The sequence below is a fragment of the Aristolochia californica genome, unplaced genomic scaffold, assembly GCF_029961685.1.
Source record: "Aristolochia californica isolate CCGP_79_NKW_82.1479 unplaced genomic scaffold, dmAriCali1.0.hap1 SCAF_10, whole genome shotgun sequence".
Taxonomy (NCBI): Eukaryota; Viridiplantae; Streptophyta; class Magnoliopsida; order Piperales; family Aristolochiaceae; genus Aristolochia; species Aristolochia californica.
The window spans coordinates 32,307,306-32,329,278 of record NW_027181771.1 but is presented as its reverse complement, the minus strand read 5'-3'; the positions used below and the strand labels follow the sequence as shown (position 1 = coordinate 32,329,278).

At 37.5% G+C, this 21,973-nt stretch overlaps 3 protein-coding genes across 5 annotated transcripts; 1 reads left to right on the top strand and 2 right to left on the bottom strand.

Moving 5' to 3' along the window:
* Positions 1–239: 239 nt before the first annotated feature.
* On the top strand, positions 240–7,735 carry LOC137936547 (UDP-galactose/UDP-glucose transporter 5-like). Its single transcript, XM_068781294.1, has 12 exons — positions 240–423; positions 517–793; positions 1,400–1,513; positions 1,620–1,712; positions 1,815–1,880; positions 2,132–2,230; positions 3,145–3,224; positions 5,873–5,985; positions 6,442–6,530; positions 6,703–6,789; positions 7,124–7,192; positions 7,303–7,735. The coding sequence occupies exons 2-12, from the start codon at positions 686–688 to the stop codon at positions 7,411–7,413; spliced, it is 1,029 nt and encodes a 342-aa protein (XP_068637395.1). The 5' UTR covers positions 240–423; positions 517–685; the 3' UTR covers positions 7,414–7,735.
* Positions 7,736–7,948: 213 nt separating this feature from the next.
* Positions 7,949–13,558, bottom strand: LOC137936525 (protein-tyrosine-phosphatase MKP1-like). 3 transcript variants are annotated; one of them, XM_068781259.1, is made up of 5 exons: positions 13,516–13,544; positions 13,354–13,424; positions 9,670–12,081; positions 8,541–8,724; positions 7,949–8,295 (listed from the first exon to the last, which is right to left on the bottom strand). In XM_068781259.1, the coding sequence occupies exons 3-4, from the start codon at positions 11,971–11,973 to the stop codon at positions 8,665–8,667; spliced, it is 2,364 nt and encodes a 787-aa protein (XP_068637360.1). In that variant the 5' UTR covers positions 11,974–12,081; positions 13,354–13,424; positions 13,516–13,544; the 3' UTR covers positions 7,949–8,295; positions 8,541–8,664. The 3 variants fall into 3 exon arrangements, with proteins under 3 accessions (XP_068637360.1, XP_068637352.1, XP_068637370.1); XM_068781251.1 differs by lacking the exon at positions 13,354–13,424 and having other exon boundaries at positions 13,516–13,558; XM_068781269.1 differs by lacking the exon at positions 13,516–13,544 and having other exon boundaries at positions 13,354–13,489.
* A 2,246-nt stretch (positions 13,559–15,804) lies between these two features.
* On the bottom strand, positions 15,805–20,015 carry LOC137936542 (metal tolerance protein 5-like). Its single transcript, XM_068781283.1, has 6 exons — positions 19,478–20,015; positions 18,202–18,311; positions 17,868–18,113; positions 16,862–16,942; positions 16,497–16,730; positions 15,805–16,305 (listed from the first exon to the last, which is right to left on the bottom strand). Exons 1-6 carry the CDS (start codon positions 19,635–19,637, stop codon positions 15,958–15,960), a joined length of 1,179 nt encoding a protein of 392 aa, XP_068637384.1. The 5' UTR covers positions 19,638–20,015; the 3' UTR covers positions 15,805–15,957.
* Between the last annotated feature and the right edge of the window lie 1,958 nt (positions 20,016–21,973).

Here is a 21,973-nt window from a genome sequence, read left to right as displayed (position 1 = left end):
GTTTCATTCTCATTCTCTGTCTGAATGCGAGGAAGGACCTTGATACGCCCCCTTTCATTTTCATGTTCAGCACACTCATCAAGGACGGAAGGTCTGCAAGAAAAAGAGATTCAGTTTTTGGAGCATATCATAGAAAAAGGCATATACATTCATTTTCATTTTGTTATTCCATTTTCGATTAGAGAATTAACAATAAATAATTCAGAGGCTTCTATGGCACCCAAATCGACAAACTGGGATATCGAACTACTTGCAATGAATAAAAACTGCGGTACTGGCACGTATTCTTTCTTGCACGGCGTCGCCATTGTCGAATAAACTACATGGGCACCAGAGCGAAGTGGGTCCCGCGTAAAGGGCCCCACTCAAAGCCGGCCGCGCCCGGCGATGAAGCAGTGTCCGGACTCGCCGGCACGAGCTGAAGTATTTTGTTGCGCTTTCACTAATTATCTATTTGTTTTCCACGCCCTCCAGCGTCTTCCTCTCTAAACATTTTTCCGTGCTTTATTTGTCTAGCTCGCATCATATCGTCTCTTCCGATCCCAAATTTTTGGGTCCCCTGAGAATTGGCCTCGTTTCTTCATTCTGTTAAATTTCGATTCGAGGGTTTTCTCCTGTATCCAGAGTTTTGCAGGTCTAAGCTCGGTGGAGTTTGCTCGGGGAAAGGAATTAGCTTTGATAGGCCATGGCTGAGTCTGAACCTACGGCGCATGCGAGAGAACATAAACCGTACCAATGGCTTATCTCCGTGGGTGGGATCATGAGTACTCTTCTCATTTATGGTGTCCTTCAGGCAATGCATTTCCCCACTATGTTTTTTCTCTTAGTCTTTGTTATGGTAAATCTGTCTGAGGAAACGATTTACGTGGCTGAACACCCATGTGTGTTTCTTCTTGGATCGCCATCTCTGAAACTCTAACATGGCTGCCGCTCTGAATTGCGGACTACGAGGAATTCCGGCAACCCATATGTGGGGTCTGTGGTCGTTATGGCCAAACCTCCATGGATGTTTCATCAAGAGCCTTGATGCTTCTCCTGTTATCTGATTGGAAAGAGCACTGATTTCTGTTGGTTTATGCTTTCCATTCGTCGGAGTGAGTCAAGAGAACAAAATAGTAGTTTATTTGGATTAAATTTCCTCTAGTTCTATAAGGAACCAATAGATCCTACTGGTACTGCTTTATCTTCTATTTAATTGTCCCCTCTCCACTGTGAGAAAGATGTGCATGTTTTATTTTTACTATTTTGCTCATGTTTAAGGTCGAAATAGTGTATTGCTCCTCTTCTGGATCGGGTGCTACCTAAATTATGCCTATTTTTCTCTACTGATCGTAAAAATATAGAATAGATCTCTACTGTTATTCAGTTCGTGATTGTTGACATCCTAAATTTTTTCCAGGAAAAGCTCATGAAGGTCCCCTATGGGGTAAAGAAGGAACTCTTTAAATATTCACTATTCCTTGTTTGCTGCAACCGTCTGACAACATCAGCCGTATCTGCAGGCATATTACTGGTAAAACAGCATTTGCTGTTTATATTTCTACTTTCAATTCTTTCATAATGCTTGTGGAGTTCATGAAACTCCTTTGCCTGAGCAGCTTGTCTTCTCTTTTGCTCAGGCTACTAGGAAAGGTCTGAATCCGGTAGCTCCGGTTTATAAATATTGTGTTGTATCAGTATCTAATATACTTACAACCACATGCCAGTATGAGGTTAGTGTTACCAGTTTATACTTCCTCTTTTTGTGTTGTCATCTTTGTCAGTGACCTGACAACTCGCCACTACTTGAGTTCATTTCCACTATTTTCTTTCAGGCATTGAAGTATGTCAGTTTCCCAGTACAGACACTTGCAAAATGTGCAAAGATGATTCCTGTAATGGTATGTTGCCAAGTAGGACTCTGTAGTTTTTCATTTCTCTCTTGATATTACTCCTTTGGGTTGAAAGAGAGTGTCTATGTGAAAGGAAAAAGTTAGTAATTCTGTCTCCTTTATCATTCACTGACTTGTGATTTTCCGGTGAAAGTTATGTTTCTTTTGGTACCAGTTCCTTCTTGAGGTTGAAGGATTTTCCAGTCTCTTTAATCTCCACTTCAAAGAAATTCTTCATTAAATTTCTACTACTTCTCCAGGTATGGTGCATGATAATCATGCAAAAGAAATATAAAAGCCATGACTACGTAGTGGCTGCTCTAGTGACCCTGGGAAGTGCACTCTTCATATTATATCCGGTAAATCTTGTGTGAGATGTTCTATTCTCTCCACTATCCAACTCTTTTCCTATCTTTGTGATGTAATCTATATCTAATCACCCGCAAAGTTATGTCGGACTAACATATGGTTCCATCCCTTTTCTCCCTTCAAAACTCGAATTTACCAAAGCTAGTGAGAGTAGTATTTTATAAATTAAATGATGTGATGCAACAGAAAAAAGTAACAAGAAACATGAAAATAAAACCATTAACATATGGCAAACACTGGAAGGTGTCCAACAAGAATGAAGAAAGTTCCATTGCGTTGGCTTTTAAGAAAATTAGATACAGAATGTGGTTGAATGCAAAGTCATCTGACAACTTCATTTTTTTATTATTTCTGAGGTTGTCATATATTAAGATTGAGTATCTATTCAGTAGATAAAATATTTGAATCTCTAAGATAGCCCTTAACAATTAATACGGAGTGAAGAGGGAACACCAAACATAATAACATAATCTCCTGTCATTGTTGCTAAATGGTGAATTTTTAGTTTCCTCTTTTCTACATCCCTGTCATTACTTGATGATGCTCTTCACATTGGATCACCTCTTTACCTAAATGGATCTTCAGATGTTTTTCATTCGTTTTTCTGTCATGTTATAAATTTCTAGAAAAATAATTTCTGAAACCAGTACCTAGCTAGTGTTCTGTAGCTACATTATTGTTGTTTAACTGATCTTTTCCTATCCTCTAGCTGTGAGTATGGTCTTTTGTTTTGAAATGTACTAAAGGGCAAGGGCTTTACTACTTCAATAATGGACTACAGTTGTATAGAAATATTAAACAGATATAAGTATTTAATTTTTGTGGTTAAAAAGATTTAGCTAGTAACATTAATTCATCAAAGCATTCTAATTTAGTTTCTTTTTTTTTCTTCACTGGATTGTAGCCAGCATCTGATGTTAACCTATACAATTCACGGAGGGAAAACACAGTTTGGGGTGTTTTCCTGATGATGGGATATCTTGGGTACGGTTCTTTGCTCTCTCTCTCTCTCTCTCTCTCTCTCTCTCTCTCTCTCTCTCTCTCTCTCTCTCTCTCTCTCCATGCATCTCTTACTATATCTGTATGTATTTTACATAGATGATTGTAGTTCTCAGCAAGTTAGCATGGTTTTAATTATCTCTAAGTGTGTAGCGATAGAAGAAATCCACGTGCTAAGTTGGATATTTTTTTTGTGAGAATTCTATAAAAAACAGTTACAGTGAGAGAGGAAGAAAATGCATCCCTCAAAAGTAAGGGGGAAGATTCCCAATCACTAGAGACAGATGAAAAACACCGACTCTGAAAGTTTGTTGGGGGACGTGAAATGCCCTCTATAGCCAAAAAATCTGAAAGATTATTGGCAGCTCTCTGTGTATGCTGCCATGTGACAGTAAATAGTAGAACATGGAAACTTGATTTCTATAAATACAAAGAGAAATCTCCAAGGCCGGCAAGAATGCCTCTCCATCCAATTCATGACTATGATGAATCCCCTTCAATCTTCACCTGAGTTGGGAAATTTTGCTTGAAATGTTTAATGCTTTGCAACAATGCTCCAATTTTTGCTTTAGTAGGGTCACACCTGCCATTAGGGCCTGAGAATGTTAACATAAGCTCACTATCATTATTCCTAATCACTCCTCCTATGCCAGTGAGCCCAGACTTCCCAAGAACTGCCATTGAAATTGATCTTGAGAGATCTAGGGAAAGGATGGGGGGTAGCCCCTTGCAAGCAGAACAAAGAATGAAGAGGCCTTGAAAGAAGAAGGGGACCAGTATCCAGGGAGGATGTTGGGGCACTTGAAAGAGATCTAGGGAGGATGGGGGCATGTGAAAGAAGAAGGAAGAAGGAAATTCAATTTTAAAAAGCCAGAATTTCCTATTTTGGGTTCAAGTGCCAATAATAGAATGTCCTAAATCAGAAAGTTTCTCAAAGTTGCAATTTCCTGATTCAAGTCTGCTGAAATTAAAAGTTTTATGCAACCTCTTTTTGCGGCTCAGTACAAGGGAGGATTTCCTTACGCAATGTAGTTAATATGAAATGCAGCAACTTGGGGGTTCCGAACAAAAGGATACTGGACTCCTTTTGGCATTTTTGGGATCACTCCCCACCACCACCACCAAGGAGATGTATAGAGATGCAGTAGTCAACTGGCCAGATGTAGGCAGAGACCAGATTAACTCATCATCCCCTATCTGGCTGAAGAAGAGAGACTCTTGTTGATTCAATAGACTTGATATATCATCAGCTTCCACATCATTAAGTGCCCTTTGTAATTGAACATTGCATGCTGACCTTACCTCTTCCGAACTTTTCAAATCTTGAATGAAAGCCTCTTTACTGAATGCTAGATTGAATAACCTTGGGAGTTGATCTCTAGAATAGAATCCCTAACCAAATATCTGACCAGAAATGAGGGAGATTCCCAGCTATCACATGAACCTTATATGATGTGTGAAAAACTGCATACACTCCCAAATTGATCGCCAAATGCTTGAATTTCTATATGATGGAATTTTAGTGGAGAGCCATTGTTGAGGATCAAATCCTTATTTACCGTGTAAGACCTTCCTCCAAAGAGAGTTCCTTAATGTGGCAAAGCACCACTGCCATTTCGAAGTAAAAACCTCATGCATCAACTTTAGTTTTTTTGTGCCTATTTCCACATCCTTTATCTTTTTAGAAACTTCTTGCCATTTCACTCAGGGGAATCAAAATTTGTCCAAAGCACCCCACCAGAAAAGTTTTCTTTGAATTGCTTCAAACTCAGCGATAATGTTTGCTGGGAAGGAATAAGTGAGAGGAAGTAGTTGGGAAGGCTCGCTAAGTTGGAACAATCTCAAACATGAATGAAGAAGCATTATAACCTTTCAGACATTAATGCATGGATCTTAAAGTTTGAGTTGGATTGAATATCAGATCATTGGGTTAGTATCCATCAGCTAAAACCTTGAGTGTTTTGCACATCCTATCTTAAAAATCATTACCTGGCCCTCCTAAGTGTGATGGGCTTGTAGGTCAGTAATGCGGCAGAAACAGCCCAAATATGGCATTGCTGGCTTTTCTACATGTTGCGAATTCTTGACTAATTGGTTCTTTAGTTTCTTCTAAGAAAGGCAAATAATGTTGGTTTCTGGCTGATGCTTGTATGAGGATATCCACAAGCTCTACTTGCATATCAATATGGCTAGCCCACAAGAAGTAGAACCTTATGTCTTGGTCCAGATATAAAGAAACTTCCTTAAAAAGGTCTCGGAAGTATACTCGCATTTATAGACAGATTTGTCAGAAAACCCAGAACACTGTTATCATGTATTGACAACAGGCAAGAATTTCAAATAGTTTGATTGGTCATGAAAGCAAACGTACGCAAAACCATGGGGAGGAAATGGTGACATTGGCATGAGAAGACACTGATGTTATGATAACCCAGTCTTAGTTAAATTTGAGATTCTTAAGAGTTGCCTGCATGATACAAATAAATCTGACAACTTCAGGAGAAAAAGCAGTTGGTTCCGACTAAGGTACATATACACAGTATGCGCATACTCTTGCAAGCTAGATTTAATTCTTGTTTATTAGCCAGCTGAAGACAAATTTGTTGAACCTTCATTCTCTTCATTATTTGCAGGTTTGATGGCTTCACAAGCACTTTTCAGGAGAAACTGTTTAAGGGTTATGACATGGAAATACACAATCAAATATTTTTTACATCCTTGTGTTCTTGTATTCTGAGTTTTTCTGGTAACTCCTTTCTCCATTTCTTTTTCTTTCATTTTTTTTTCCCTCCTAGAAACAAGAGAAAGACACACTTCAATGGTCACATGGGTAATCGGTGTAGTATGCTTTTGTAATCTATAAGCTAGTTAGCACTGTCCTTAACGTTTGAAAAATGAAAATGAAAAACACCTACTCTTTCTGAACTTGGATTTCAAGGCTGTGAAGTTCATTGCTACAATTGGCTTATTCCTGAAAGCTCCTTGTAGGCCTGTGCCTCAAGAGTACTGTTTCGATCTAGGCTTAACTCATGATATTGTTAAATGAAAATGTGTATTTTATTTGTGATCTTTGTTATACACTCTATAGGCCAACTGGGTTTGGCAGGATCCCATTTTCCCATCATCTGTAGGAAGGTTCTGAGATTATACTTGTAAACTTAGTTGCTGACACTGACATTTGCTTTTTGTTACTTGAACATAGGACTTGTGCTACAAGGGCAACTAGTTTTGGCAGTTGATTTTGTATCACGACATCGTGACTGCTTATATGATATTATATTGCTTTCATCTGTAAGTATCTAGTTAACTATGAAAGAAATGAAATCTATATTTTTCCTTGTCTGCATAGTTGGGTGGTGTAACCATTACAGTCTTCTTTCTATTTGCATTTAGTTTATTTTTTTCTTCACTAGACAAAGGAGAAAAGATAGGAAAAGAAATTACTGATCCAATGCTTATGCAGGTGGCAACAGCTAGCCAGTTCTTTATTTCCTACACTATTCGCACATTTGGCTCTCTTACAACTGCTACTATAATGACCACAAGACAAGTAAGATGATATTATATATATGTACACATATGTGTGTTTGTTTTTAAAGAAAGAAAATCAGGAAAAAAAGTCATTTTGAATCCAAGACCTCAGACTTAAAATTCCTATGCGGCCATTAAGCTAAAGGCCCCATCTACATAGGTCCTCTTAAGGTTATAAATTGATATGGAACCTGCCATGTGTGGTACCAAAGTCCTAAGGGAATCATAAAAGTTAGTGGCATTTGCCATTTAAAGCAAAAGGATTCTGCAAATCCTTTTCACGGTTTAATTTATTCAATTAATTTGACCATATCTTATGAAATTGGGAATTGAAATTCTTGATATTGATGAAGCTGGTGAGCATCATGCTATCATGTCTGTGGTTCGTGCATCCCCTCAGTGGAGAACAGTGGATGGGAGCTGTAAGCATCTCTTTTTTCATCCTCGTTGCTGTCGTGAACTTCTTGATCCTTCTCTTTATCTCTAGTCGTGAGATCAAGTCTTCTCTAACCAACATCTAATAAATTGACAGGGCATTGTCTTTGGCTCCCTCTTCTGGAGAAGCTTCAAGAAGATGAATCCTCCCCCCTCACCGGATCAAGTAGATAGCGGAGATTCGAAACAATTGAATGGAAACCCCTGATGCGTTAAGAGTTAAAGCTTATTTCATCTGTTTGCCTTTGTCAGGTCTCTAATGATTTTGTTGTTAGATAGATAGATAGCAAGCAGTTTGGCAGTAGGGAAGATTAAGGAGCAGGAGGACAACTGCATAGGAACCGGAGATATCAAGGAATGTTCAACTCAGCATTGCAATCTGCTGCGAGATAAGAAATCTTAACGTCAAGAACGGTCGGCTTTCTCGCCCCTCCTATACCGACATGTAGATAGTTGATTTTAATAACAAAGTCACCAGATCAGAGAGCACGAGGGCAATACAATTAACGGGACTCATTCACATGACACAATTTAATTACAACAAACCGAAAATGTATAATCGATGAGTCCAACCAGGAAGGTAACGTCACATTAAATAACCCCCATAGTTTAATCCAACATTATAGCGAGCAAATCGGATCTTGTATAAAACGTAATTTCCATAAAATTTCAGATATTGGGTAACTTAGATACAGAACCCAAACGTGATGCCCACCTCCACCCCGAGTATAAAAGAGTATGGCTTCTTCCAGAGTTCACCTCTAAGAAATTATTTACAAGCAGTACACTCTTTAGTGGAGGGTGAGTGCCACAGTTTAGTCATTGTGCAACATTTCAGTTTTGAAGTTAAACATTAACATGGTTGTGTTAATCAAAAGGGTGCTACATTTAAAAGCAGGGAATTCAATCTGTCTACTCTGAAGATGGATCTTTAGATCAATTATTTTGTTACATTGAACATGTCAAAGAAAACCTAATCAGTGGAGAAAAAATTACAAAACGATGCTACGCCGTTCTTACAAGGTACCTGAAACTGTACATCCAGGCGGGCGATTGCTTCATTACCAACAGATGAGTTCAACCTCGCCTCCTGTGGGTAGCCCGCAAACACATCAATAACTTAGAACGTTCGAAAAAAATGCTATTTAATATAAATATAATAAAAAATATGAACACCTAAATTTTTAACTGCATGGCAGTCATAAAACAAGAACTAAATTCTGCAGATGAAAAAATGAATGCAAAAAAGTTTTCCCTTCTTGTTTATTGGCCTAGTTCATGTAACAATGCCCTGAGGGCAGATAGCTTATAGGAGGTGGAAGGCCATAAGCTTACCTCACTGATCTTGTCAGCAGAAGCCCCAATAAAAGGCAAAATGAGTCTAATGTATGCTGAAGGACCTAGCCTGAGTCTTGACCTTTGGTTGATCAAGTAAAGCTGTGTTAGTTCTACAGAATACCTAAAAAGCATTCAACATTTCCAGGAAATCCTTTGGCTTGCCCTCTTCTTCTCTTACCACCTGTTCATCCAATTCACCACACAGAATGAAAATCACAAAGCATTAAGCATGACTTGTCCACAAAATCAAGATATGAGATGAGGCTAATAATTATGAAAGGCCAGAGTAGTACATAAGGATACCCCCTTCTGATTTTTTAGTCCATTATACTTCCAAGTATCAAACTTAAAATTCAAGAAAAAAATAAGAACAAGAAAAAAACTAAAAAATCCAATAAAAGTACACATGTATACATCTCAAACTCTTCTAAATCTCCTAATTAATACTCTTACCATATGGAACTGCATAAAAAGTCAGATACGAAGATTTTGAATTGAAAAGGCACTTTGTACCTTTTCCTATGGTCACTCAAACCTAGCATCTCAAACTTACTTCAACAAGAGAACAAGCAACAATTGAATTTGACATCAGATTTGTTTTGACCTAAGACCAGTACCATTTAGCTGGGAGCTCAACCCAATTTCCAAAAACAATGTAACTGCAGTTAAAAATGAATGTAACCCCCCAACTTATCTAAAAGTGAATAGGACCACCTGCAGATCAGGTAGTTCTGATCTTTAAGAAGTTTTATCTGGTCTTTCAACAAGTTGCTAAAAACAAGCAGATGCCAGACTATAGAAGTGCACTGTTACTATTTGGCTGTCAACTTTAACTGCTTTGAATGTTGACAACACAAACATATGCAACAACCAAAACCCCCAAGTAAGACTTGAACCCAAGACCTCTTGTTAGAAATACCCCCTTGTGGCTATTGAGCCAAAGGCCCAGTGAACACTTAATTGTTAAGTCCTAGCTTTTGATCCCATTTTGACCAGCCCTAGCTCTAAATCATTTTGTGTATAGCATGTAACTACTAACCCGTTTAAAGATGGACCCAAGATGAAGAAGCCAAACTGATTAATTTAAAAAGCTCAAGACTCATAAAATAGAAATTAAGTGGTATACCTTAATAGGAATGTCCTTCGGCAGACCCATTGTAGTAAGAAAGTCGCAGCCAACTTGATTCCAGTCGATCCCCTTATTTTCATCTCTACATCTATCTATTTGAGTCAGTCTATTCTGATGTTCAAAGCAACTCCCTATCCACAAATAAAGCTTTTTCCCTACACCTTTCTCTGGAGCTAAAAATAGAAACACTGCCTTGGAATCAAAATCACCAACACAAAATTTTGCAATTTTTTTTAAATTGGGCCAGCAGTATATTAACAGATTCATCGGGTTTGAAAAATCTGAGCTAGTGTTGATTGAATCAATCACTGTAGACAACTGTTGCTTTTCACGTAACAAACTCCCCCCCACTTCATCAGTTGTCACTGAAACATCATCATCATTTGTATTTTCTTTAATGTAGTCCAAAAGCTCAACTCTATTCTTCTTACTGTCCTCATTCCGTCCAACAGAGTGGTCTGAACATGAAAGTGAAGATGAAGATGCATCTATCAAGGTCCCAGAGGATAAAAGACCTCCATAGCATTCAAAGAAAGAATGAAAATGATCCTTAGAAGGAGAAGAAAACACATCAGAACACGGTACATTACAAGGATCTTGCTTGGGTAACATAGTGTGAGAAGAACTTGATGTTGAGTCACATGCAGCAGTAGAAGCGGGTGAAGGTGTAGCTGACAAAGAAGCTGCTGAAGATAACAAGGAAGCTGAATCTGAACTTGGTGGTTTTGGGTTCACACTAGAGTCAGAAGAAACTGAACTATAGCGAGAAAGCAGCTGAATTTTGTTTACAGGATTCTCAGTATCAACCATCAACATCGAATCTGAATATACTCTAGAAAGGGTAGCCCTAGGTGCTGATAACCACTCTTTAACAACTCCTGGGCCAAATTTACGCCTTAGTATGCTCCAATTGCTTTCCCTGGCTGGGACCCGCATTTCGTGCACAGCTCCTGATGTTGAGGAAAAGGGTGGTACGATTCCACCCATAAGTGCTTTATGAAAAAGCTCAAAGTCCACATCATATAAATCTACCCGCTTTCTACCTACTCCAACCCTAACTGTTGATTCAATCTGCTCCTTCTCAACTTGCAAAGAGGTATCAGAATTATCTACAGAGTGTGAACAATTTGAGAACACATTCCAAAAATCAGATGGTTCTTCCCCTTCCTCAACAGTTATTATGGGGCCCTGCGCCCTTTCATATCGAACAACCTGAAATGCTGCTGCTTTTGCATCCCTTTCCATGGCGGATTCACAATTTTTACCAATCCACACATATATTGCAGATGGCACGTGAACAATAAATGCACCTCTAGAATCTAAAGCAGATGGGGATGCATCATTCAACATTTTGGGTACAAGATGTAAAGCGTCATAAGAAGAGTGTGGGGCCATTCTGTACATTCTCAAGATGGAGCTGGGGCTCAGAGGAATAGCATGCACTCGTTTCTGGCATTGCAGTAACTGACAAGTAAAGCCCATATTTGGATCTGCTATGCCCCTTGCAGCTTTAACATACTGAAATGCATCTTCAAAGCTCTGGCCCTCCCTCCACATGAGATATGCAATCACCAAAGAGGTTGAACGGGAGACACCCTGACAACAATGCACTAGGACCCGCCCACGTTGCTCCCGAACATCTTCAAAATAGTCAAAAACATCATAAAGGATGCTAGTAATGTCTTCTGAAGGACTATCTTGCAGCCATAGAGTCTTGTACACAAAATCAGCCTTGAAGTATTCGGGGCTCACAAAACCCACACAATTAAGAACATGGGTGATACCATTTTTAATAAGAATGCCACGGTCCCGTGCTACAGCATCACCACCAAGATATATATGCTCAGCCACCTTTGAACATTCCTTATCAAAAAACGCAATCTTATCCTTCTTAACAAGGGTTCCAGTAGGGTCCGGTTTTTGTTGAAATGATGACAAGTCAAGCTTCAATCCTCTGTTTGAGCTGCCACTTGGGGTTGGTGGATGGGGCCACTCACCAATATCATCAGAGCCTGCTTTGGGCCACTCATCTAAGTTGCGGCGAGTAATAGATAGAGGCTGCAGTGGTGGCAAACAAGATCGACCCTTAGGATTCTTGTGAGAACGAGGGGTGAGAGGGACGGGAAAGTGCCGGTCCTGCCTGAATTGGGTGCTGCTCGGATCTGTCAAATCTCGAAAATCATTTATTTGCTCAGAGGACGGGGACCTAGAGGACCATGAGTTAGATCTCCAGAAAGTTCTGCGACCAGAAGGCAGTGGGCATGGCCCCCGAGACCCAGTAGGGTCCTCGTCCCCGACCATAGACACTAATTCTTGTAAAAAAGCCCAAATGCCATGCCTAAAACCTCCTCCTAGCTAACTGATGGAATACCAAATAATGCTTGAATCACGATAACTCCTGCTTCAATCCTGGAATACAAGAAAAAGGAAATTACAAAAGAAAACTGAAATCCACAAGGTGTAGTAGATGGGAATTAAATGTTCTCAAAATGCTTCAATGATGTCACATAATGAATTAAAATTCCAAAAATAATAGTTCCAGAAGAGCATACTATTCAAAAAAAAAGAAAAAAAAAGGAAGAGCATATAAACTAAAAAAAAAGTAGGATACGAATACTCGAGTTGGACAAAACATAATTCCTTCAAACACTTAAGAGTCTATGCAATGGAAATACCAAAAACTGATATGAAGGGGGTACAAACACAGAAAAAGAAGTTCATATTATAAAAGAGAAAAAATAATAAGCCTACAAATTACAACCTCTGAATTGAACTAAGAGTCGTGGCTTGCAGCTTGAAATCCACCAACAATGTTGAGAAAAATCAGGAAAGAAAGAAGTAAAAGGAATTGAATGAAAGACGAATCGAACAGAACATTTAAATTTTCTTATTTATTTGAACATTTGAAGAATCTGAACATTTTAATCTGCTCTCCAAGGATCAAAAGGGTCTAATATCCGAACTGAAAACGATATCAAAAGGCAGTAATCGTGATTATTCCCGATTCTAGAAACAAAAGAGAGAGAGAGAACCAAGATGAAGTCAGATAAAATAAAAAATACCAAGAAAGTACCAAGAAACGCCTTCCCAAGCAAATTTATGTATTGCAGTCGAGGAGGAAATAAATCAGCCGCGTAAGTCAGATAAAATAAAAATACCAAGACGGTACCAAGAAATGCCTTGCCAAGCAAATTTATGTATTGCAACCGAGGAGAAAATAAATCAGCCGTAAAACTCATCAAAAGCCAAAAATTAAATTCAACAACAGGCAAAAAAAAAAAAAAAAAGAAGAGGGGGGAGAGAGGAACAAGAGAAGAAGAAGAAGAAGAAGAAGAAGAAGAAGAAAAAGAAAAAGAAGAAGAAGAAGAAGAAGAAGAGGAAGAAGAAGAAGAAGAAGAAGAAGAAGAAAAAGAAGACGAAGAAGAAGAAGAAGAAGAAGAAGAAGAAGAAGAAGAAGAAGAAGAAGAAGAAAGAAAAAAGCGAAGAAGAAAAAGAAGAAGAGGAAGAAGGATAAAAGAAGAAGAAGAAGAACTCCGTTTAATCACCAAGATAACATGAACATATACGCAAAAACCATAGACCAAACAAGGAGATCGCAGCATTCGATCTTTCGCGCAAAAGAGAATCGCCATTAAATTGTCAAAACAGAAGTTCAAGAAATAAAAACCGAAGCAAACATACCTCCCTCAAGGTTCCAACAACAAAAACACGCAAAATTTCTTCCCAAGAATCCAACCACTCCTTATTCTTTCCTACTCGCAACCAGGAAATATAACAACATCATGTCGAACGGGAAAAAAAACAATTTGATTTTCGAAGGAAAGCAGGAATTGCGAGACTTACCGGAGTCACGACAGAAGTAGAAAGCGACGATTGAAGACTGCAGGAGGGCAAGAAGAAATTGAGGCGGAGGTGTGAAGAAGACTTTTATAGGGTTTCGAAAAGGCAGGTTAAGTTAACCATGGTTAGTCACGGATCTCGCGTGTGCCCATTTCACCCCGGCTGGTCCGGCTCGAGTCGTCGACAGAACATCTCAGCCGAGGCGAGAGAATTGTATCAGAACCGTCCATTTCTTCCTCTCGAAGTTCTGATGATCAGAACCGTTATCGCATGTAAGGAATCGGAACGTTAGAAAAGGTTGAGACCATATATACATTCAACGGCCCCGATTGAGAAGGACAAAGTAGCTATAATGTCACATTTCAATAGTCATAGTCAATCAATTGTATGCGTTACGGATTTGATTACATAACATAGTTAGTGCCAACATGTGTTGTAAGCAGGACCACGTAATATCAATGTTAATCCATATCGAATAAGATCTAAATGGAATCATATATGAATGTATATTGTTTTAGCACTACAAGGTCAGACCCTATTAAATTGCAGGAGTTCAGGTCAAACCAAATGGAATCAATGTCCACTCTAATTTCAAAGAAAGGTAGGCAATAAATTGAAGAAATGCTACCTTAACACCAAATTGCAATAAATTGTTCTTTAATTAACCTTGTGTAGGGTGGGAGGCCCTTTAAAATAAATAGGGAGAGGAGGGGTAGCCTCATTCCCCCTCCATGTTGTTTCACTATTGACTAGAAGAGGAGTTATGATGTTGGCCCTCCCTTCCCTCTTTTTTGGGGTGAAGGGGGGGTGGTCACTATCCCCTCCCTTTTCTATAGTGATGGAGGAGAGGGCAATGACCCTCCCACCTACCGGTGAACACACCAGGGGGGCGAAGGACACCACCCTCTCTTGCCCTACACGACAGGGCAAACCCCATGCAACAAAGGATGTGTTTCTCGTATCCTTCCCCCTTGGTTGCTTAGTGGAAAGGACAAGCGAACTACCCTAGCACATGGGGGAGAAGATGAGAGTTTTCTTTTGTAAAAATATTTAAAATATAGTTAATTTTTGTTTAAATGTTTAAATTATTAAAATAAAATAGGTAGTTAACTAATTTAAGTTTTTAATTAAAAATCTTCAAATAAAATTACCTTAATTGTCATTAAATTTGAATCACAAGTTTGTATTTAAATTTATAGTATTAGCTAGTTTATTATATTTAAAAAAAAATATGACATCTAAGAGGGTCGTATTTGAAAATTACCTTGTAACAAATTACTTCAATCTATACCCAATTGAAGTAGCAATTATTTTATTATGGCTTACAGAAATATGTTTAATCTAGACAAATTTATAGTTACAATTGGTTTTTAGTGTGAGGTATATGGTTAGATGGTCACAATGGGTTCCAACAGGTTGCCTAGTGAACTTATAGAGGTATGTTAGAAGGAACCTGAAGACTACTATATGATTGCTAACTATAACATTTTAACCATCCAATTTTAATACCCTAAGGTTGTGTTTGGAAAACATAAAGTGGAGAGAAAAGAAAAGAAAGAGAAGAGAGAAAAAAAAAAGTTTTTTTCCTGTTGTTTGGATGCCCACAAAAAATGAGAAAGAAAATGGAAGAGAAATATAATTTTTCTTGTTTGGATACACATGAAAAAGAAAAAAGAAAAAAAAATTAGTAATATTTTTAAATTTTAATGATTAAAATTTCTCTCTAAGTATCTATTTATTTTCTTTTCTCCTAAGATTTCATCATTTTATGAAAGAATTAGGGTTTTATATTCGAGGAACATTTACAACCCGAGAGGTTGGAGAGAAACACCTATACGTACGCGATTTCTCTTGTAAACTATTTCATCTTCATAGTGAACTACTACAACGACGAAAAATAAGATATACTCTCACTTTGAGGCAAACCTATATAAATCTTGTTGTGCTTTTTCGTACTTAATTTAGAATTAAAACGTCTAATTCCTAACATTATTTTTATGAAGACATATGAGCAAAGGGTATTTGGTAATTATTTGTCCAATTCTACCTCTTAATATCATATTATATTGTTTAATTATGTTCCTATGCTTCAATGCAATGGATAGAGAGGTTTATGTAGTCATTTAATATCTGAATCTTCACAACTGAAAAAGGGAGATTTCCTGCCACGTCTAGATTCGAACCCCATTTTGAGTTCCACACGGTTTTTCCCCCAACCTGTTCTGCAGGTGGCGAAGCTTCAATCTTTGATGTTGTAGGGTCTGTTGTTCCCTTTAAAAAAGTCTTGGAAGATGAACAAAAGGGGTCTTCAGATTTAAGATGCAATCCACTGAGAGCTCTCATTTGCGACAATTCTTGTTCCAGCTATGGAACATTAACTTTAATTAGCATTCAGTTTACCTGAAGAATGCCTGAGAACATAAACTGCTTACGTTTTGTCTGCTTCTACAAGTGAGCTTGTGCATGTTCAGGCTTGTGCATATACTCATAGTCAAGATGAACAAAAGCACGTTCTATCTCAGGCAAGAGCTCAAGCTTCTCTTGTAATTCCTCCCCAATGTCGTGGGCCTCTCTAAGTGGCATGTCTGAGGCCAAGACAATGTCAACCTCCACAAAGTAGTGGGAACCAAATGTATAAGCTCGAACTGTATCGATGTGCTTAATTGCCTCGTGATGGTTCCAGCAGAGATACGTAAGCTTCTGAAGATACTCTGGTGCTGCAGCTCGGCCTGCCAGAGAGTTTACATTCTCCAGTACTGTTGTCGACCATGTTCGTATGGTGTACAGAGCCAGCTAAAGCAGAAGCGATAAAGGCAATTATCAGTCGGGAGAGGTAGGAAATAAAGCTAGCAGAGCATGGGCCTTCAAATGACAAATTGATGCCAAATGGAATAAAAATCTCTAGATTATAACAGAATAACTCAATGAAAAGAACAAGGAATATAATTGGTTTTTGGATATTAATTAAGAACTATATAACTTACAATGATTGCACCAACAGGATCGATCCAGTCCTTTATGTACTTTGCAAGCAGAGCAGCAACAAGTCCAATAAGGTTGGTAACCACATCAAAGAAGTGATCTTGTGCATAAGCTTTGACAATCTCATTAGTGAAAGAGCGGCAATAAACAACCAGCGCAAGCTTTACCAGTGTCACTGACAGCATTATGCCAACCACCCATTTTTCTTGCTCCTTAGTCAGTTCAAATTCATTATCCTGCATTGAATTAACCAAATACAGTTCAAGCATATAAAAAGAAGTTATTCTTTCATGAATGGTAACACCCTAGAAGTGCTTCACTAAGTTTGCCACTATTAAATTCATCGACGGAGAGAATGTTCACTTACATCAGACAAAAGTGTACGAACTGACTCCAAAATTATTTGTAGACCCAAGGTTGCCATAACAGAAGCAAAAACGAGGATCCCCTGCAAACATTTTTTACATTAAGATGTCAGTTTAACAGAAGAATTATACTCCTGAATTTTTTATATGATATTATTAACATCCAAATTGTCAATTTTCCCTCCAGGTAATCTTCCTTCTTGATAAAGTTATTGCCCTTTTCAAATAACCAAGAGAGAAATACTCATTTCAGTATCATTGCCATTGGGGATGCCATGGATTGAAAAAACAAATGCAAAAAGAAGAAGTGAGTTTCTTCATATAAAAAAGAGGTGAAATTGCATAACTTAGTAAAACATAAGAGACCAATATCGTCCACATCATATACTCATATCAACGGCAACACTTTCTATACTTTCTCATACTTTTTTTAGACCAAGTCATGAGCAAGGTATAGACGTTCCAATTTTGCCCTTAATACAATTTTTAAAGCTGAACTATGACATTTCTAATACAAGTACCCCTGCTTAGACACTACAGTGGCCACTTTATGTCCATGTTTCTGATGAACCCAAAGTTTCCACAATCATCTGCTAACTTAAATGTTCAAACTGCAATTCAAATCCTTCAATCTGACATCAAACAATCATTATTCTTATCAAGCCCGGCCCAGAAGACAAAATAAAGGGCAGAAACTTAGCCAAAGTTCCAGTATAGAGAAGGCCATGGTCTGTTTTTTTTTTTTTTTTTAAATAAACTTGAACCATGCTAAATTTGTTATCAAGAATCCAAAGCAAATCTTTGGAGAAGTATGGTATAGTACCAGGGAGTTCAGAAACCGACAAGTAATAAATGAGGGGAGATAAAACTCAAATTATAAAGTTCATGAAAAGGACTCAAAAGCAGGGTAATCTAAAAGACAGATATCATAAGAAACAAGCTTCATTTTCTACATAGAATATGCTCCTATAGATATAAAAAGAAAAGAAGAGAGATAGAAGGGTAGACCAGTGGCTGCATGCGTTTTTTCCCAATAGGATACTGGTATGGGTTTGGAGTCTGCATGGAGAAGGCAGTAAACCATAGAATAAAACCTGAGAACAGATCGAGAAGTGAATCCAATGTGGATGCAATGATAGCAAGGGATCCACTTCTAATGGATGCATATACTTTTGCAGCAAAAAGGATCATATTTGCTACATTTGATATCCTAATGGCCATTGTCTCACTCTTAGCAGTTCTTTCACGTTCTTCCTGCAAGTAATTCAGTGCAGCACATTCATAAGTCAAATTAAAGCATTTTAAACATACTAAGTAATAACAGACAAGCACAACCACACACTTTTGACATTCCAGGAAGAAAACCACGTTCAGTTAAGGTATCCATCTCCGTGAATCCTTCCAACATTTCCCCCTGTTGTTGGTAGTACTCAGCCACAACGTCTTCTGTACCTAAACCATCAGTACATTTGAGATAAAATAATAATGATCTGAATAAACCTCTGGACATGCAATCACCTCAAATACACTATTAAAGATAAATAATGTTCAATTACATTTTTCAAGGATGCAAATATTCTTTCTTTCTTTCTTTTTCTTTTTTTTTTAAAAAAAACAACACATGATGCATGTGTTTAACAACAAAACACTCTTCTTTCAGGAAACAAAGATCGATGCAAATTATATGGAATTAACTACTCTGTGAAGAAAATTCACCAATTCAACCCAAATTCCTTGGCATATTCTGATTTGTGCATAAGCTGCACATTTGGCAACCATTTAAGCCTTGTATGATGTATCTTCAGTCAATGTAATCACTAAATCACTTCAATCTATATAAACATTAAGTCACAAAGCTCCATAGTTAGACAGACTCTCTTTGAACATTGACCTTCCTGTGCAATTTCTACTCTTATCACTTCACAACAGACACACTATCAGAGCTATAATTACTTTTCAGAAATGAACTTCTATAACAATCATGTAGATGCATAGCAAGCCACCTCAGGAAAATCACATTACAGAAAAAATATCAGCCATCTGGTCCTTTTATGCGCAAAGACTGATCTTGACAGAAGCCCAACAAGTTCAAATAAGTCAACTGAAGAAGGTCCAGAGTGCGAAAACAAAAAACAGAGCTTAAAATGAAACAAGTCAAGCAGATTCTACAAATGCAGTCCTTTTATAATTACAACAACCGTTAGTTTGACTTCTTTAAACTTTCCCGGGACAACAAACATATTAGTGAACAAAACACAGGAACAGATAAATCAAAAATGAAAATGTCCACAAAAATACAGAAAAAAGAAAAAGAAAACAGACGTACACCTCCTACTACAAATCATTTGGATTTCCAGGAAAAAAAAAAAAAAACCAATACACTTAAAACGAAAACGACAAAAAAAGAATCAGGTACTGGCAAAAAAAAAAAAAAAAAAAAAACAGAATGACAAAAAAACTAAAGGGCGTGCGCACGAAGAGAAGATGATTTGTTAAACAAAAGGTATCGTCAGCATCAACTCATCTAAACAAAGAAACAAGCTTCAAACAGCAATAAACTAAACAAGGAAAGCCAAAAAAAAAAAATGGAGATAGTAGTACGACAGCAAGCTGACTACCTAAAACACCAAGACAGTCATGAAGCCCGCGCGGTTTCTCCTTACGCTCCGTCCTCTGGAAGCCGTCGAAGTTCAACCTCCATGACCGCTCGCTACCGGACTCCGGCAAGAGAAGCTCCGAATCTTCGGAACCCCCGGCAAGCCGCTCCGGATCCTCCATTTTCCCCTCTAACAGAGAGAGGACCCCAATGAGAGACAATCCGAAACTTATAAAATCGTCGAGAGTATACAGAGTCCCCGCTTCAGAAGCTCAAAAAACGTATATACCAAGCAAAGCTTCGGGTAGCAGGAAATGACCCCAGATTCCGATACGCCGTCCCCTCTGTAACATTCTCTGGAGGGTTTTTTTCTTAATCTTTTTAAAGAGATACGACCTTCCTGCAATGGATACGCGTGTGATAATTTTTTCTGTGGGCAAAAATTGGGGCTCGTTTTCGGTGTTATTTTGCTGGCTTTTGTATCTGTAGGAGGCGCAACTCGCTAGGCGCCTCCGAAATCGGAACCAGGGAGGGCGGCGATCGCGACAGAGACAGATGTCAAGGACCCTCTGTGTCCAGATACGCACACATTTGTAAGGGCCTGATTTGTGGTTTAAAAAGAGTCGTGTTGCATGCAGTTCATCACTCGCGTTAGCCATCACCCGTTGGATTGTCCATCAAGGTGGGCCATAGTCTGAGATTATGAGAGAGGAATATTCAGGAAATATAATACCTATATTATTAAAATTCGATAGGTATTATGCATGGGACTACATAGGTCTATGTTACAAAATAATAATAAATAATAAATTAGGATTTTTTAATAACTAAAGCATGTGATTGGAATATTAAGTGTAAGCATCTTGGTATCAAATATAGCTATGTTTAAATAAATTTATTAAATTAGAATAAAAAATATTATATTTATATTGATTGAGTTTATCATTATTAAATAGAATAAAAATAAAAATAAATGGTTTTTCGTATTGGATCTGCCCTCTAAATAAATGAGTATTTAAGATAAATATGATTCAAGTACCTTTTTTTAAAAAGAATTTTTAATATTTGTAAAATATATTACAATTTAATACTTTTAAGGTTTTAGATATTTTAAAATAAAAGTTATTATTATTTTCTACATAAGTGCTTGGTCATGGTTTTGAATCCTGTAAAATTTTCTTGACAATTTCTTTAAAAGAAAATGATTAAACCGGTCCAAAACTAGTTGGTCTAATTCAAGTTCAGACTAGACTAACCAGTCAAGTATTCATATTTAAAGCCAAAAATTGTTTCCGTATGTGAGAACCAAAATCGGTTCCAATTTTGGTTCAATTAGGTTGAACTAGCCAATGACAACAGTGGTCTAACCAAATAGGAGATGAGAGAAAATAAAGAAAGAAGTTGAGAGAGCATTATTTATCGCCTAAATCTTGTTGACCTAGGTTGACCGTCATCCACATTTTGACTACAAGAAAATTTAAGCTAATGCACTAATGATTGTAAATTAAACATTTCAGATGCAATTCCTTCCAAAGACACGGATTCGTGGTCTATGCAAAAGTATCAATAAATTCATCACAAGACCTCAAGCCATAAGAAGTGTCAAGTCATCTTGAGGAAACACCTACAAGATGATCTCAATAACTCTAGCCATATACAAGGACATTCAACCAAATCTCAATCCCAATTTACACAAGAGCTTTGGAGCTTTAGGGCATGAAATATTTCAAAATCATATTTTGGCCAAATACATATAAATATTTTAAAATGGTAAATCCCTTAAAATAGCTTACATCATGCTTAAATGTTACAATAATGCACTAGCATGTAGCTTGATCGATCAACCCTACATGGGCTTGATCGATCATCTAAAATGTAGTCTGGCATAACCTACAAAGCATGATCGATCATACAAAACTCTACGTAGCTAGTTTTATAAAGTATGATCAATCAATCAAATTGGGTTGATTGAACAACGAGTTTTTTAGGAAGGTTGAAAACATGTTGATTGGTGCCTTAATAGGTCAAAAGGCATAGAGAAAAAAACAGTTGTTATACAAGGTTGATTGATCAATACTTTTTGTAGTTTTTTGGTAATGAGCAAAAAATATCTAATTTGGCTGGGAAGCTTACAAATAAGCTCCCCAAACTCGTAGAGGAAAAAAAGTTGTGCTTACATTGGTTTATCAAACCTCTTGAAAATTATTTCTGAGTATCACATTCTGGTTTTACCCTTTAGAAGAGAAAAACCTAAAAATTGACCAAATCTTCCCATCTCTCTTTTCATTCTTTGCATTCTTTGCATTTAAAGTTTCATTGAACTCCTACACATTTCATCTCTCCTGCTTAAAGTTTTGGAGGCTTGTATCTTACTTGGAAAAAGGGCTATCTCATATTTAGTTGTAAGTTTATTTTTATTATTTTTTATTTTATACCTACTTTGTTAGAGGTTTTTTAGTACCTTAAAGCTATGAGCCCGAAATCTAGTTTGTATTGAATCTCTTGGGTAAAAATCCAT

Coding starts and splice junctions, on each gene's coding strand:
- LOC137936547 (XM_068781294.1), top strand. CDS start 686: ATGGCTGAGTCTGAACCTACGGCGCATGCGAGAGAACATAAACCGTAC. Junction 2,231..3,144: donor CACTCTTCATATTATATCCG/GTAAATCTTGTG, acceptor ACTGGATTGTAG/CCAGCATCTGATGTTAACCT. Junction 3,225..5,872: donor CTGATGATGGGATATCTTGG/GTACGGTTCTTT, acceptor CATTATTTGCAG/GTTTGATGGCTTCACAAGCA.
- LOC137936525 (XM_068781251.1), bottom strand. CDS start 11,973: ATGGTCGGGGACGAGGACCCTACTGGGTCTCGGGGGCCATGCCCACTG. Junction 8,725..9,669: donor CGAAGGACATTCCTATTAAG/GTATACCACTTA, acceptor TTGGATGAACAG/GTGGTAAGAGAAGAAGAGGG.
- LOC137936542 (XM_068781283.1), bottom strand. CDS start 19,637: ATGGAGGATCCGGAGCGGCTTGCCGGGGGTTCCGAAGATTCGGAGCTT. Junction 16,943..17,867: donor AAAAACGCATGCAGCCACTG/GTCTACCCTTCT, acceptor AAATGTTTGCAG/GGGATCCTCGTTTTTGCTTC. Junction 16,731..16,861: donor TTCGTACACTTTTGTCTGAT/GTAAGTGAACAT, acceptor AATTCAATGCAG/GATAATGAATTTGAACTGAC.